The 17,938-nt window shown below is 43.0% G+C and overlaps 1 protein-coding gene across 5 annotated transcripts in view; it reads left to right on the forward strand.

The window, feature by feature from the left end:
* The window catches only part of OSBPL3 (oxysterol binding protein like 3), a 2,414,360-nt gene that overhangs the window by 2,200,805 nt on the left and 195,617 nt on the right, over positions 1–17,938 (forward strand). For all 5 annotated transcript variants that reach the window (XM_044066857.1, XM_044066855.1, XM_044066859.1 and 2 more), the window contains one exon: positions 1,480–1,606. In XM_044066857.1, the coding sequence (XP_043922792.1) occupies positions 1,480–1,606 (127 nt within the window). The remainder of the gene's footprint in view (positions 1–1,479; positions 1,607–17,938) is intronic.

Genomic DNA, 17,938 nt, shown 5'->3' on the forward strand with positions numbered 1-17,938 from the left:
CAAAGTTCCTTACCACAGCAAAATCATGGCAAGTCTCAGTATAAGAGCAGGTGTCTTTCACATCTAAAATAGTATTGGTTTTGGTTTTGGTTTCCTGTAACTAGCTTGACTTAAAGCATAGTGTGCTTAGTGTGAGTAAATAGTCTATATGCATGTCAGTGAATAAGGAGCCTGGCTGTATCATTTTTTGTAACCATACATCAGGTTTTGGTTTTGTTCCAAAACAGGAAATAATGTAGTGAGAGAGAGAATGTAAAAAAACTGGTAATTTATGTTCAGACCCAGATGTATGCCATCGTATTTGCAACTAGAATAAAGACTGGGTCTGAATTTCCTGGTCAAAAATGTTAACATCGTACTACATTGTCACTGGTGTTGCATGGTAAGAAATTGGTGATCTTTCTAGAAGTCAAGCAGAATAGTGAGATATTTTGGATAGCTGTCAACATTCAGCTGAAGAATCAGCGTCAAAGGAAAAAAATAATGGGAGGCAAAGGCTTGAAATGAGGAGCAGATTTTAAATATTGCTTATAGTAGCATGCATTTTATGAAGGCCGTGAATTCTGAAACTTAAAAGTCTGTCATTATTTAGTGACTGAAATGCACAAAAATTTGTCAGAAACCAAACATTTTATGAGGAACAGGCCCAAACATATGAGACAAAATTAGGGCTTTTCTGCAAAGTCAAGGACAGATGAAAGCTATTTTGGCTCATGCCCATTTCACTGTCTCGTTTTGCCATACACACTGTTTTCTACCACTTAGAAAATGAGCTTTAAATAATGTGTCTCAGGCATTCCAAAACCCACCAAAACATAAGGTGGCAAAACTGTTTAACATTAAAAAAACAAATATGGATATTATAAAAAATATCTGGTTAAAAACGTTAAGTTCTGAGACTACTTTCTAAGTTGGATGTACTGGCTACCTTCTCTGGTCTTATTGCTTAGAATCTAGATGTCAGTGGCTGTAAACTTTCTGTCTGTGTGTGTTTGTTTATGTGCATGTTTTGTAGTGATACAGGTGAATGTGAACTCTTCTGCATAACCTCAACTGTGGTTCATCATACTGATTCCATAGTCAGGAACTTGGTGAGTTAAGTGGTTTGAAGTGTGTATACTGTCATCGACGTTAAGCAAGTACTTGGATAAGAAGATAATTTGATATCTTGTTCAAAGTAGTAGTAATAATGTCATCCGTTTGTTTTTCTCTTGTTTACCTGGAATTTGTAAAGGTTTGTAGGCATAACATGATGCCACTTTCATACGTTGTGCATTTCTTAAAGAGGAAGTCTGGCATAGCTAAGCAGCAGTGCAATGACAGGGTGTTAAAGAATGGGGTTAAATGGGCAATAAGGCACCATTGCTGTACTGTTATAGAAACTTCCGCAATGTATGTTGCTTCATTTGTATAACAAAAGTAGCATTTCTCCATTCCTTCAGAAACAGACATGAGTCTTGCATATTCATTTTATTCTAGATACCATGCCTAAAGATTTTGAGAAGTTCTATGGGTTTACCAAATTTGCTCTGGAGCTGAATGAAATCACTTCGCCGTTGAGGCCACTTCTGTGTCCTACAGATACAAGATTCAGACCAGATCAAAGGTAAATAAATATTTTTTTATATATGATGTATATGTTTTTACATGTAATGTAATGGACTAATGTATGTTTGTATTTGTCATGGTAGCCATAAGTACCTTCAGCCTCACCCAGCCCATTAATGAGAAATTGCTTGATTGTGCCGGGATGAACTACTCATATGTTTTAAGGGTCTATATTATCTAATCGAATGCTTAGCTTGTCGGATGCCTAAATGTTGACAGCTAAGGGTTAAAAACTTACAATCTCGAATGGCCAGGTAAGCAAATTCTTTCATCGGGAAAGAATTTGTTTGGCCATTATCAGGAATTTGCCATTTCCCCAATGTAGAGCAATCTCGGAGATGGTATATTTAGTTAGGGGAGGTGTGGGGGGCACAGCCCCCCTTTTTTATGGCTTGGAAGTTTATGTTAGTGTGGCATGGCCAAGCAAATTCTTTCCCGATGAAAGAATTTGCTTATGTGGCCATTCGAGATTGTAAGTTTTCGACCCTTAGCTGTCGACATTTAGGCCTTCGACAAGCTAAGCGGTCGATTACATAATATAGACCCTGTTTTAACTTAACAGCTGGCTGGTGGCAACCTGTCAGTGGCTGACAAAACATTCATGACTAGATAATCCGTGACAGACCTACCATCTGTCTGCCTCTGATAAACATAAACTGTATTACATGTAGACTCTACTGGGAGTCATTAATAGCTTTTCAGTTCTCCCTGCTGAGAAAGATAAACATCTCAGGGCATTTCCAAAAAGAAGAGAGAGAAAACCTTGGACCTAAACACACAATAAACCAAGACAAAACCCAAGCAACACCAAGTCAACAAGGAGACTGAAAAAGCTTCCAGATTTTCTGAATGTTTTGGAAGCTTTTTCAGTCCCCTTATTGACTGGGTGTTACTTGGGTTTTATTTCAGGACATTTGATTACCCCTAGCCAACTTACACTCTAAAGTGACTGTTGATTTAAAACTGTATTATTCTGCTACATAGCCTGAATGCGCTGGTCCTTCTTCCATTGCTATAGCTGACTGAATGATAATTTTATTAATTCTAATTAACTAGTAACCAATGGTATTAATCATATTGGTGATTTTTTCCATTGATTTTCTTTAGTTAGTACTTGCATCATCATTAATTTCTGAGATAGCCCAACTATATGTGTATAGTTTCCTCTTTATGAATGTTCTTTCTTTTATTCATGTTCATGCTTAAATTCTAGCTAGTCTATGTAGTTCAGTTAACTCCACCTCCATCCATCCACCCACAATCTCTTTTTCAGGTCTTTGCGTATGGGGTTAGGGTGTCACTTCAATTGTGGCAATCATCTAGAGCCGATGTTCACTCCACAAGGTGGGTAGCCCTGCTATGGTTGTTCTTCCATACAGTTCTGCAAAACTAAAATCTAAAACAATGCATAGATGATTACCAACAGACCATATGGATGCAAAGCCATCATTATGTCAAACTAACTACAGTGATGCATTCATTGGAAAGACAGCAGAAGAAAATGTGTTGAGTTAGTTTCCTAACCTTGAATTATCTTCTGTTTCTCCTTTCTCCCTTTCCTACAAAAAAAATTAAAAAAAACTTCGCTATAATCTCCCTGTGTTCTGCTTAACTGTAACAAAAAAAATTATACTTGTTTCCTGCCTTCCCTGTAACTAGTCTAGTCCAGATACAGTTTTGCTCTATCCAGGACTGTTTGTAAGCTTCTGAGCCCCCCAAGCCTTTCTGTGTTGGAGGGAAGCCTATCAGTGGGAATGGTAAGCCCTAGATAACCTATCTACCACATAAGGAGTGGCTTCTGGCCCAGAAGTTGTAGTTATTGGCCGTTTGGGCAGTTTTTCCATCTCTCTCTCAACTTCCTGATTTAAAAGCCCACATTTGCACTTGTTTCCCCCCTTCCTGTAACTAGTCTAGTCCAGATACAGATTTGCTGTATCCAGGACTGTTTGTAAGCTCCTGAGCCCCCCAAGCCTTTCTGTGTTGGACGGGAGCCTGCTAGCTTATCAGTGGGAATGGTAAGCACTAGGTAGCCTATCTACCACAAGAGGAGTAGTCTCTGACCCAGAAATTGTAGTTTATTGGCTGTTTGGGCAGTTTTTCCATTTCTTTCAACTTTCTGGTTTAAAAGCCCGCATTTGTGTTTGTTTCCCACCTTTCCTGTAACTAGTCTAGTCCAGATACAGATTTACTGTATCCAGGACTGTTTGAAAGCTCCTGAGCCCCCCAAGCCTTTCTGTGTTGGACGGGAGCCTGCTAGCTTATCAGTGGGAATGGTAAGCACTAGGTAGCCTATCTACCACATAAGGAGTGGTTTCTGGCCCAGTAATTGTAGTTATTGGATGTTTCGGCAATTTTTCCTTCTCTCTCAGCTTTCTGATTTAAAAGCCCACATTTGCACTTGTTTCTTTCCTGTAACTAGTCTAGTTCACAAGGGCAGTGCCTCCACCGACCCTGGAAATTACCGTCCCATTAGCTTGACAAGCCTTATCTGCAAAGCCATGGAGAGGATCATAATGGAACTCATAAATAAAGACATAGGGAACTTGCAGACTTTGTATCCAACCCAGTTTGGCTTTGTCAAAGGCAGATCATGCCTTTTAAACTTGGTTGACTTTTTCGAGACAGTCACCAAGGCCATTCATGAGGGAAAGGCAGTCCATACAGCCTACCTCGACCTGGCAAAGGCCTTCGACACAATACCCCACTCAGGTATCATCAAAAAACTCATCAGCTTGAATGTAAACCCATACATCACAAGATGGGTTGCAAACTGGCTAAGTGACAGAACCCACAGGGTCAGAGTTGCTGGAGCCATGTCAGACTCAAAGCCTGTCACAAGTGGTGTCCCACAGGGCTCAGTCCTGGGTCCACTCTTGTTCGGCATCTACTTTTCTGAAGTACAAGCAAACACAGGAGGGTTATGGCTGACAAAGTTTGCAGATGACTGCAAACTGGGCCATAGTCGAAAACACATCTGACACAGATATCCTTCAGAAGGGCCTCACAGAAACGGATAACTGGTGCCAGAGCCATGGCCTAAAGTTAAACGCCAAGAAATGCATAGTCATACCCTTCGGGAAAAACAAGGTTACCCCTAGCTACCATATAGGTGGCAATCCACTGAGCACAGAAGAAGTCATCAGAGATCTGGGGACCCAGGTTGACAGTAGCCTTTCGTTTGACACTCATGTTGCTAAAGTAGTTAGGAAAACCTTCTACATTGCCCACCTGATCATGAAGGGATTCACATCTAGATCAAGAGAGGTCATCGTCCCCCTGTACTCATCATTCATTAGACCTATGATTGAGTACAATGCCCCATTCGGAATGTATCTGACCCGACACCTGCAGCAGCTGGAAAGGCCCCAAAAGTTCCTCACCAAAAGGATAAAGGGTCTCAAAAATATGTCTTATGCTGCCCGACTGAAAGAACTCCAGCTCTATTCAGTCTCATACCGCTTGCTCAGAGGTGACCTGTGCCTGACATATAAGGCCATGTCAAACCCAGATTTGATGAATATGCTTCACCTCAAAAAATCTAGATCCCTCAGAACCACAAGGGCGGGAGACTTAAACCTTGACACGGTTATTAATAGAACGTGCTGGAGGGACAGATTCATCACCCAGAGACTCCCTATGCTGTGGAACAAAATCCCGGTACATGTGAGGCAGAGCACCTCGCTGGCCTTGTTCAAGAGGAATCTTGACCAATGGATGGGAGATCGCAGATATACCCCAGGGATTACTTCAGTGTCACTGCTTGACAGAGGCACAGCAAAATAATAGGCATAGTTTTATTCAAACTAAAGGGGTGGCGAAAGCCACATAACTATGGGCTAGGCTTATAAATGCCCTTGGGCAGATAGCCTAGTATGAGCCTATGAACCTATGAACCTATGAAATTACTACAGCACTCAGCCTTCCTCATTCCCTAGAGGAAAACAGTTTTTGTACTTACTTTCCTCACTTGCTTAGAGAAAAACAGCTCTTGTACTTACTTTCCTCACTTGTCTAGAGAAAAATTGTTTTTTATTCAGGCATGTCCAAGGGTCAGCTCCCAGTGTTCTCTCCTGTCTATCTGATGAATCTGGGTGTCTTGGAGCAATGTAGCAATTGCCTCATGTACACAGACAACCCTCTCCTCCTACCACCCAACACTACAACCTGTGAGAGATGCAATTATCTAGCCAAACTGGAGGTAAAGCTCTCACCAACCAAGACTGAACTTGACAGTCAAGAGGAGAAGGTAAGCACTTGCACCACACTCATCATATAGTCTCACTAAACCTACACCACCAAAATCCACACACACAAACACAAAAACATTCGTGGAGGCTCTCAATAATAATCTGCTCAAGCAACAGAGACCTCCAAAGCAGAAATGCAACCAACCTCCACGCCCCACCACAACCCAAATGACACATTGCCCACAGACTCAGTGTGCCACTCAACCAAAGCCCATAAGGCAAAACAACATACCCAACACACTAGTCATAGTTGACTCTATAGTCAGGCACACTGATGTCCCACTCACCAGGCTAAACAAGGAGAGGGTTCCTGTCAGCTGCCTGTCAGGTGCCAGGATCCGTCACATAACCCATGCACTCAGGTCACTCCATAACAAGTACAAATATGACTCTGTCATTGTCCATGTTGGTGTGAGCAACCTGAGACATACCTCCCTGGACTACATGAAAAGAGACATGAAAGAGCTCTCCAATCTTGTAGCCCAGGCAGGTATGACCCTAGCTCTGAGTAGCATCCTGCCATCATCCAGAATGATGACCACAGTACAAGGACAAAATAATTGAATTCAACAATTGGCTAAGCTTCTGGTGTCATTTTAAGGGGATCCAGTATCTGTCTGCATGGGACGACATGGTCGACAGATTTCCTTTGCCAGAGATGGCCTGCATCTGTCACCCCTGGGATTCCGGATACTGGCTAAGGCTCTTGCTGCCCCTATAGTGCATTTTTTAAGCAAGGTTCAAATGACAAATTCACCACCATAACAGGAACAGGCAAGCAAAACTGAGGGTAATGCTACTCAATGCTAGAAGTCTAAATCTCAAAATTCACTCCCTCAAGGCACTCCTTAAAATGAGAACATCAATATCTGTGCAGTCACTGACACCTGGTTCAAGGCTCCAGAGTGCACCCCTGCATTACCAGGCTATAACTCATACCACACCTTTCGGCCATCTAACCTCTACCGGAACACCAAAGGCAGAGGTGTGTTCATATTCATTAAGGATACCCACACCTTCAGGCTAGTTGCTCAGCATAATGCATCCGAGGTTATCCAAGTGCAACTAACTCTGGGCAAAACTGCAATCCAAATTGTAGCTTGTTACAGATCACCCACCATGCCCCAGGATTCCCACTCCTCTTTTCTTGATATACTGGAAAATATTAGGGTTCAGCCAAACACCCTAATAATGGGCGATTTCAACTACCCCACCATTAACTGGGAAAACTGCTCGTGTACCAACTCTTTTGATCAACGCTTTCTGGAATTCATAAATTCCAATGCCGTCTATCAACTTATCCACACCCCTACCAGGGGCTACAATATCCTAGACCTAGTCATTACCAGCAGGAGTGACCAGTGTTCCACACCAGAAGTCAACTCCTTGTTGGTCAGATGTGATCATAAGCTAATTACCCTAGATATCCACATCCCGCTCCCACCCCCATTAAGGAAACCACCGTAAAAAAATTCTCCAAAGCCAACTTCATGCTTCTTAAGACAGAAGTGGCGAACTTCATGACACCCATGCAGATGGACAATACAGTTACGACTGCTGAATCCTACACAAATGTACTCTATAAGCACTTACACGAGTGCATGGATTGTGCTATCCCAAACAGAGCCAAGACGTTATCCTCCAAAAAAATGAAGCCAGTCTGGTGGTCCCCTGCCATAAACAAACTCTACAACAGAAGGAAGAAACCGTTGCAAAAGAGAGTAAAATCCCCTGAGTGGAGTAGCTCCCTGGTCAGCCTCAGTAAGAAGCTGAGATCCCTTATAAGATCCTCCAAAGCTAGCTACGAAAACAAAATTGCCACTGATTCTAAGGACAACCACAAAGCATTCTATAGCTATGTCAAGAATCTCAATTGCAACACCCAGATCTGCTCTGAGTTACAGCACAACTGCACAAAAAGTACAGAATCAACTGATATTGCCAACAACCTGGCAGATAGGTTCAGTGCTAACTTTACCTTCCTCTCACCCCCTAAAGGGCCCATATCTATACAGGAAGAATGCATTGTCCCTGTAATGACAACTATTCAGGTAAAAGCTGCAGTCTCTAAAGCCACAAATACAGCATCCATGGGGCCGGACAACATCCCAGACTACGTTTTACACGTACTTCAGAACAAAGTGGCTCCCCACTTAAGCAACATGTTCAGTCATAGCCTCACATCAGGCTTTGTGCCCACTGCATGGCGCACAGCAACAGTTATCCCACTCCACAAAGGCGGAGCCACCACTGTTCCCGGGAACTATCACCCTGTTACCCTGACGAGCCTCGTCTGTAAGGCCATGGAATGTATCATCTTGGAACTCGTAAACAAAGACATTGGTAACCTCCAAACTCTGGACCCCACCCAGTTCGGCTTTGTGAAAGGCAGATCATACCTGCTGAACCTGATCGACTTCTTTGAGGTAGTCACTAAAGCCGTAGACAAGGATAAGGTGGTTCACATAGCCTATCTTGACCTCGCCAAGGCTTTCAACACCATCCCCCATTCTGGAGTTATAGCTAAACTCACTAAACTAGGTATAAATCCCTACGTCACAAGATGGGTTGCCAACTGGCTCACTGACCGAACCCACACTGTAAAAGTTGCAGACTCCAAATCTGACTTCAAACCAGTGACAAGTGGAGTACTACAGGGTTCAGTCCTGGGACCTCTCCTGTTTGGTGTCTACTTCTCTGAAGTACAGGCTAACACAGAAGGCCTTTGGCTAATGAAGTTTGCAGATGACTGCAAACTAGGAGCCATAGTCGAGTCCCCAAATGATGTAAACATCCTACAGAAGGGACTCACTGAGACAGATGCCTGGTGTCAGAGCCATTGCCTCAAGCTCAATGCCAAAAGGTGCATTGTCATCCCCTTTGGTAAAAACTCTGTACCCATGAACTACCACATAGGCAGCAGTCTACTTAATGCCAAATGAGTGATTAAGAGACCTTGGGACCCAGTTGGACAGTAGTCTCTCCTTTGATAATCACATCACCACTGTAGTCAGAAAATCCTTCTACGTGGCACACCTCATCACAAAAGGGTTCTCATCCAGGAAAAAAGAGGTCATTGTTCCCCTCTGCTTGACACTCATTAGACCCATTATAGAGTACAATGCCCCTTTTGGAATGTACCTCACAAGACATCTGCAGCAGCTGGAAAGGCCACAGAAGTACCTCACAAAGAGAATTACTGGGCGCAATCAGATGCCCTACACCGACCGTCTCAAAAAACTCCAGCTTTACTCCGTAGCATATCGCCTAGTCCGAGGTGATCTCTGCCTAACATATAAAGCTATGTCAAACCCAGAGCTGTTGGACATGCTACACCTAAAGAAATCCCAATCCCTCCAAGCTACATGCTCTAGGGACCTAAACCTTGTCACCACAATAAACAGGACATGCTGGAGGGGTAGATTCCTGTCCCATAGACTTCCCATACTCTGGAACAAGCTACCTATCTATGTCATGCAAAGTTCCTCATTAGCACTCTTCAAGAAGAATCTTGATGAGTGGACAGGAAATAGGAAATACACCCTGGGGATCACTTCTGTGGCTCTGCTCAACAGGGGCACAGACAATTAACTTTCTTGGGTGGTGTAAGCCAGGGAACCTTGTTGGCAAGGCTTACTTAGGCCCTTGGGCCAATAGCCTAGTACCTACCTATGAACCTAAGGGAAACTAAATGTAAAAAATTATCAGATCAAAAATTAAGAAATGGAAACTGGGTATAACTATAAGTGGAAATTAAATAAATAAACTGGACAGACAATTAAACAGTTTGAGAATTGCTGAAAATGAAATAACCAAAGTAATATATTTAAATCTATGCACACTCTTGCTTGATTATTCTTTTCCATGTCCATGAGCAGAATTTAAATTCAAGATGTTCCTGCTGTCTTAGCATGGAATTTATGCTTTCTTCTTCTACCCATGGATGACTAAACCGTGTGAGTGTGTGTGTGTGTGTGTGTGTGTGTGTGTGTGTGTGTGTGTATATATATGCATATGTGTGTGTGTGTGTATGTGTATAAAATACCCTAGTTAGGGATGGCATGTTGATTAATTTGTTCAGGCTCAAATCGTGTACCTTGGTTACAACAGACAAGAACCTGAATCCTGTACACCAACTACGAGATTACTCAAAAAATGTGAGTTTCAGTGCAATTTCAAGGAATTGTGAGTTTCAAAGGAAAAGAAGTTTATTGTTGCTCATGCTAAATCTGTTTTCAACATGTAACTGTTTTGTTTAACAAATGCCCATCATTAGTGCTTGTGCTAGAAAGTTCAAAAGCAATGTTAGTAGCACAGCAGGTAGCATACTTACTTTTGATGGGGAAGGCTGTTGGTTCTACCCTCTCACCAGGTAGAAGGATTGCTGATACTTTATTGTACTTTAAGGTGGTGTCAGTGCTACAGTCCTGCATGTGTCCTCCTTTGCATGGAATATCTAGTAACTATGAACTTGTTGTCAGTTTGCCATCTATTCCCTGTGGCTGTATTCCCAGATTGCCATTTTTTTTTTAATGTAACCTAGACAATTTATTCTTCAAAGGCAGCAGGCACTGAATTTGTAGACAAAACACTGAAATATAAAGTTGTTTGCAAGCAGCAACCTCTTCATTATTACAGATCTCTTTAATGTGGAATTATTCAGATTATTTTTACTTCTGCAGAGATTGCTCATATTGTCCGATATTGAGTGGCCTTTTATAGTTGGAATGTTCTGAAATGGCCAGTTTTGTCATTATTTGTTAATGTATTTTTTTCACTGCCATAATGCTCAAAACTACTAATGTAAAACACCAGTCTAGCAAGCGGTGCTGTATTAAATAAGGAATATAATTAAATACAATCAGAAGGAGAATCAAAGAACACATGCATGACTACATATTCCTAAACGTGTGGAAGGGGCATATAGTTTGAAAACAGTCCAAAGGTAAACTTTGTCCGCCACTGGCCAGATGCATTTTCTGTGAATGTGGGTTTTAATGTCGTTTCAATGAATGTGAGTTTCAAGGGTAGTGAAGTTTACTGTTAATGCTAAGCCTGTTTTCACTGTGAGACAGGAGTGTGATGTTTAGCAAATGTCTATCACTGTTTATGCTACAAAATTTGAAATAAAAGTTTTAAATTCAATCCAAATGTTTGTAATCATTGTAGAAGTAAAGAAGAAATTAGTATGCACACTAATAGGTTTGAACAGTGTTTATGTTTACTGTAGCAAAAGAGCCAAGTTATAGGACACTGGAATGGCTGTGGGTGAGAGGGGCACCTGTGTGTGTAGGGGCCCTGATCCAGTACCCTGCCTAGGGCCCCATTTGACCATTATCCCACTCCATCTGTACCACATTCATAGTTTCGACCTTGTCCTGACCATCACTCTGCAAATATTCCAGTATTCGATGCCCAGACCACCAGTGCTTCTAATTATTTGTGTGGTTTGGCCTGTCCAGTATGAATAATGGACACCATCCCCCACTCTGGAATTATAGATAAGCTCACTAAACTAGGTATAAATCCCTATGTCACAAGATGGGTTGCCAACTGGCTCACGGACAGAACCCACACTGTGAAAGTAGCGGATTCCAAATCCAACATCAGACCAGTGGCAAGTGGAGTACCACAGGGTTCAGTCCTGGGTCCTCTCCTGTTTGGTATCTACTTCTCTGAAGTGCAGGCCAACACAGAAGGTCTTTGGCTAACAAAGTTTGCAGATGACTGCAAACTAGGAGCTATAATCGAAACTCCTAACGATGTGGACAAACTACAAAAGGGCCTCAATGAGACAGATACCTGGTGTCAAAGCCATGGCCTGAAGCTCAATGCCAAAAAGTGTATTGTCATCCCCTTTGGTAAAAACTCTGTACCCATGAACTACCACATAGCTGGTAGTCTACTTAATGCCGAAAATGTGATGAGACCTTGGGACACAGGTGGACAGTAGTCTCTCCTTTGATAATCACATCGCCACAGTGGTCAGGAAATCCTTCTACGTGGCTCATCTCATCACAAAAGGATTCTCATCCAGAAAAAAAGTGGTCATTGTTTCCCTCTACTCATCACTCATTAGACCCATTATAGAGTACAATGCCCCTTTTGGTGTGTACCTCACAAGACATCTACAACAACTGGAAAGACCACAGAAATACCTCACAAAGAGGATTACTGGCCTCAAACATATGCCCTATGCAGACTGTCTCAAAAAACTACAGCTTTTCTCCATCGCATATCGCCTACTCAGGGGCGATCTCTGCCTAACATACAAAGCTATGTCAAACCCAGAGCTTTTGGACATGCTCCACTTAAAGAAATCCCAATCCCTCCGAGCTACACGCTCTAGGGACCTTAACCTTGTCACCACAATAAACAGAACATGCTGGAGGGATAGATTCCTGACCCAGAGACTTCCCATACTCTGGAACAGACTACCTGTCTATGTCAAACAGAGCTCCTCATTAGCACTCTTCAAGAAAAATCTTGATGATTGGATGGGAAATGGGAAATTCACCCCGGGGATCACTTCTGTTGCTCTGCTCGACAGGGGCACAGGAAAATAATTTTCTTGGGTGGCGAAAGCCAGGGTACATTTTTTGGCTAGGCTTGTATGGGCCCTAGGGCCAATAGCCTAGTACCTACCTATGAACCTATGAACAAGTCACTGTCTGTACTGCCTGGGAGAGGAACAGTCTGTGAAACACTGTTTTATCAACCACTGATTCAACCCAGCCATCCAATGCTTTCAACTCAAGAATTCTGAACAAAACAAAATAATGGGAAAACATGAGGCCCAAAACCAGGGACAATTTTTAAATATTAGTCTAATTCATTTAAGAAAATAATAGAACAACAGTTTTGCATCAAAATGCATTTTCTTTAAAATAAGAAATATGAAATTGAATGCCTGACATTGTTGATGACTGTAATGCTCAGTGATTTACCAGAAAATCAAAAGTTTTTTAGGGACAGGGCAAAAATATAGTGCAAAAGAAGGGACAGTGGAGAGGTATGCAGCCACCAACAAATATAGGATGGAGAATCTTCTGGCCTACCTTACTGTCTGGAGAAAGGAGGCGACTGACAGTGCCTAGTACAAGCATTGGCAAGGGGGGTTATCTACACAGCCGAGACTTTTGCTATAGCACTGTCAGAAGGCTGAAAAAAGAGAGCAACATACCTTTGAACCTCTTAGCGCAAGAAATATGGATAAAGCCTGATATAACTGGGGGACAAAGGCCCAAAAATAGGGGCACATTTTAAATATTGCTCTTATATACTTAGAAAGCTTCTAGACTAACATGTTTTGTGTTAGCTTGCATTTTCTGAAGGATATGAATTCAGCAACTCAAATGCATGTCATTGTTTAATGACTTTAGATCATCCCAGTGATTTGTCAAAAAAACACAATTTTTATGAGGAACAGACCAAAAATATGAGGCAAAAATGTGGACATTCTGCAAGAATCCATGCAGTTGAAAGGTATGGAGAGCAAATAACAGTTGCACTCTCCTGGAAGTAGTTTCCAAGACCCCCCCCAATTTCTTTGTATCTTGTTCTGGATTAGGAAGGTCTCAAGTTTGTACACGTGTTCCACATCATTGGATGCATATTTCTCAATAGCCTAGAGTTAGCAAGGTCCACTGGGTCCTTCATTTCCAGGAGTCTATCCTTACAGTTGATTAAATGAACCCTTAATAAATGTGGCCTTAAGGTAGTACCACACCAGATGGAGGCCTCTTAAGTTTCTGCACCACTTTTGACAGGCATAATTTCAATCAGTTGGACTGTGTTGCTTGCCACACCCTTACCTGTCCATCATGCATTCAGCCCTATGCATAAGCATGACTAGTCCAGCAGTTGGAAGATGGGGACTCTGTCCCACTCTGCATTCTACAGGTAAACAGAGGACTGGAATCTGTTTGATTTAAGATAGATAAAGAACTTCCCCTCCCTACTGCTTGTTATGAGTGCCCCCACCCCCCACTGGAGAAATTTTGAGGTTGTTGAACCCCAACACAGTCTAGCTTGTGTCTCCCATTCCTTCCTGCCTTCCAGAACTGCCTCCCTAAGAATCTGGGGAGGAAAAAGGTGAGGAAGCCTTGGAGCATTCCCCCTTTAGTGCCCAGTTGCAAGGATACGTTGTATGCAGACTGGAGATACTCATATTCTGCCCCTGTCACGTCCAGTTGTACATTTATCTTCTGTATGCAGACTGGAGATACTCATATTCTGCTGCCCCTGTCACTTCCAGTGGTACATTTGTCTTCTGTTAGCATCCATCAGAATGGAGTGAGTTCTTTGCCAGGCATCCCAAAGTATACTATTATATCATTTCTTCAGGCTAGAAAGGTACCCAAAAACATAGCATTTTAGGTTCATAGGTAGGTGCTAGGCTATCGGCCTAAGGGCCTAAGTAAGCCTAGCCAACAAGGTTTCCTGGCTTACGCCACCCAAGAAAGTTATTTTCCTCTGCCCCTGTTGAGCAGAGCCACAGAAGTGACCCCTGGGGTGTATTTCCTATTTCCCATTCACTCATCAAGATTTTTCTTGAAGAGTGCTAATGAGGAACTTAGCTTGACATAGATGGGTAGCCTTTCCAGAGTATGGGAAGTCACTGCGACAGAAATCTATCCCTCCATCTTGTCCTGTTTATTGTGGTGACAAGGTTTAGGTCCCTAGAGCATGTACCTCAGAGGGATTGGGATTTCTTTAGGTGTAGCATGTCCGTCAGCTCTGGGTTTGACATAGATTTATATGTTAGGCAGAGATCACCTCAGGGTAGGCGATATGCTACGGAGTAAAGCTGGAGTTTTTTGAGACGGTTAGCGTGGGGCATTTTTTTGAACCCAGTAATCCTCTTTGTGAGGTATTTCTGTGGCCTTTCCAGCTGCTACAGATCTCTTGTGACATACATTCTAAAAGGGGCATTGTACTCTATAATGGGTCTAATGAACGTCGAGTAGCGGGGAACAATTACCTCTTTTTTCCTGGATGAGAACCATTTTGTGATAAGGTGTGCCATGTAGAAGGATTTCCTGACCACTGTGGCAATGTGATTATCAAAGAAGAGACTACTGTCCACCTGGGTCCCAAGGTCTGTTAATCACACATTCGGCGTTAAGTAGACTGCTGCCTATGTGGTAGTTCATGGGTACAGAGTTTTTACCAAAGGGGATGACAATACATTTTTTGGCATTGAGCTTGAGGCCATGGTTCTGACACCAGGCATCTGTCTCAGTGAGGCCATTCTGTAGGATGTCCACATCATTTGGGGACTCTGCTATGGCTCTTAGTTTGCAGTCATCTACGAACTTCATTAGCCAAAGGCCTTCTGTGTTAGCCTGTACTTCAAAGAAGTAGATACCAAACAGGAGAGGTCCCAGGACTGAACCCTGTGGTACTCCACTTGTCACTGGGTTGAAGTCAGATTTGGAGTCTGCAACTTTTACAGTGTGGGTTCTGTCAGTGAGCCAGTTGGCAACCCATCTTGCAATGTAGGGATTTATACCTAGTTTAGTGAGTTTAGCTATAATTCCAGAATGGGGGATGGTGTTGAAAGCCTTGGCGAGGTCAAGATAGGCTGTGTGAACCATCTTATCCTCGTCTACAGCTTTGGTGACTGCCTCAAAGAAGTCACTCAGGTTCAGGAGGCATGATCTGCCTTTCACACCCAAAATGGGTGGGGTCCAGAATTTGGAGTTTAGCAATGTCTTTGTTTACGAGTTCCATGATGATACGTTCCATGGCCTTACAGACCAGGCTTGTCAGGCTAATAGGGCGATAGTTCCCGAGATCGTGGTGGCTTCCCCCTTGTGGAGTGGGATAACTGTTGCTGTGTGCCATTCAGTGGGCACAAAGCCTGATGTGAGACTATGATTAAATATGGTGCTTTACTGGGGAGCCAGTTCATTCTGAAGTTCATGTAAAATGCAGCCTGGGATGTTGTCTGGTCCCATGGATGCTGTGTTTTTGGCTTTAGAGAGTGCAGCTTTTAACTACATAGTTGTGATTACAGGGACTTTGCATTCTTCCTGTGTAGATATGGGCCCTTTAGGGGGTGAGAGGGCGGTAAAGTTAGCACTGAACCTATCTGCCAGGATGTTGGCAATATCAGTTGGTTCTGTAATTTTTGTGCCGTTGTGCTGCAAGTCAGAGCAGATCTGGGTGTTGTCATTGAGATTCTTGACATAGCTATAGAATACTTTGTGGTTGTCCATAGAATCAGTGGTGATTTTGTTTTCACAGCTAGGTTTGGAGGATCCTATAAGGGATCTCTGCTTCTTACTGAGGCTGACCAGGAAACTCCTCCACTCATGGGATTTTACTCTCTTTTGCAACAGTTTCTTCCTTCTGTTGTAGAGTTTGTTTTTGGCAGGGGACCACCAGATTGGCTTCCATTTTTTGGAGGATAGCATCTTGGTTCTGTTTGGGATAGCATGATCCATGCACTTGTGTAAGTGCTTATAGAGTGCATCTGTGTAGCATTTAGCAGTCGTAACTGTATTGTCCATCTGCATGGGTGTCATGAAGTTTGCCACTTCTGTCTTAAGAAGCATGAAGTTGGCTTTGGAGAAATATTTTACCATGGTTTCCTTAATGGTTGGATCTGACCAATGAGGAGTTGACTTCAGGTGTGGAACACCAGTCACTCATGTTGGTAATGACTAGGTCTAGGATATTGTTGCCGCTGGTGGGGGTGTGGAAAAGTTGATCCAGGGCATTGGAATTTATTAATTCCAGAAAGCATTGAGCGAAGGAGTTGGTACTTGAGTAGTTTTCCCAGTTAATGGTGGGGTAGTTGAAATCACCCATTATTAGAGTGTTTGGTTGAACCCTAACATTTTCCAGTATATCAAGAAAAGAGGAGTGGGAATCCTGGAGCATGGTGGGGGATCTGTAGCAAGCTACAATTTGGATTGCAGTTTTGCCCAGAGATAGTTCCACTTGGATAACCTCGGATGCATTACGCTGAGCAACTAGCCTGGAGGTGTGAATATCCTTAATGAATATGGACACACCTCTGACTTTGGTGTTCCAATCCAGGTTAGGTGGCCGAAAAATGTGGTATGAGTTATAGCCTGGTAATGCAGGGGTGCTCTCTGGAGCCTTGAACCAGGTCTCAGTCACTGCACAGATATCAATGTTCTCCATTTTAGGGAGTGCCTAGAGGGAGTGCATTTTGAGATTTAGACTTCGAGTAGCATTACCCTCAGTTTTTGCTTGCCAGTTCCTGTTACAGTGGTGAATTTGTCATTTTAACCTTGCCTAAAAAAGAGTCTTAGCCAGTATCAGGAATCCCAGGGGTGACAGATGCAGGCCATCTCTGGCAAAGCATCATGGTCTGTCGACCATGTCATCCCAGGCAAACAGATACTGGATCCCTTTAGAATGACACCAGAAGCTTAGCCAATTGTTGAAGTCAATCATTTTATCCTTGTACTGCGGTATCATTCTGGGTGATGGCAGGATGCTACTTAGGGCTAGGGTCATACCTGCCTGGGCTACAAGATCGGAGAGCTCTTCCAATTCTCTTTTCATGTAGTCCAGGGAGGTATGTCTCAGGTCATTCACACCAACATGGACAATGACAGAGTCATATTTGTACTTGTTGTGGAGTGACCTGAGTGAATGGGTTATGTGGTGGATCCTGCCACCCGACAGGCAGCTGGCAGTAACCTTCTCCTTGTTTAGCCTGGTGAGTGGGACATCAGTGTGCCTGACTATAGAGTCACCTATGACTAGTGTGTTGGGTACATTGTTTTGCCTTATGGGCTGTGGTTGAGTGGCACACTGAGCCTGTGGGCTGTGTGTCATATGGGTTGTGTTGGGGGGCTGGAGGGTGCTTGCGTTTCTGCCTTGGACATCTCTCTTGCTTGAGGAGATTATTATTGAGAGGCTCCGTGAATGTTTTTGTGTTTTTATGTGTGTATTTTGGTGGTGTAGGTTTAGTGGGACTATGTGATGAGTGTGGTGTGGTGCAAGTGTTTACCTTCTCCTCTTGACTGTCAAGTTCAGTCTTGGAGAGAGCTTTACCTCCAATTTGGCTAGATAAGTGCATCTCTCACAGGTTGTAGCAT

The sequence above is a fragment of the Protopterus annectens genome, chromosome 3.part1 (assembly GCF_019279795.1).
Source record: "Protopterus annectens isolate FY-2018-M chromosome 3.part1, PAN1.0, whole genome shotgun sequence".
NCBI classification, from domain to species: domain Eukaryota; kingdom Metazoa; phylum Chordata; order Ceratodontiformes; family Protopteridae; genus Protopterus; species Protopterus annectens.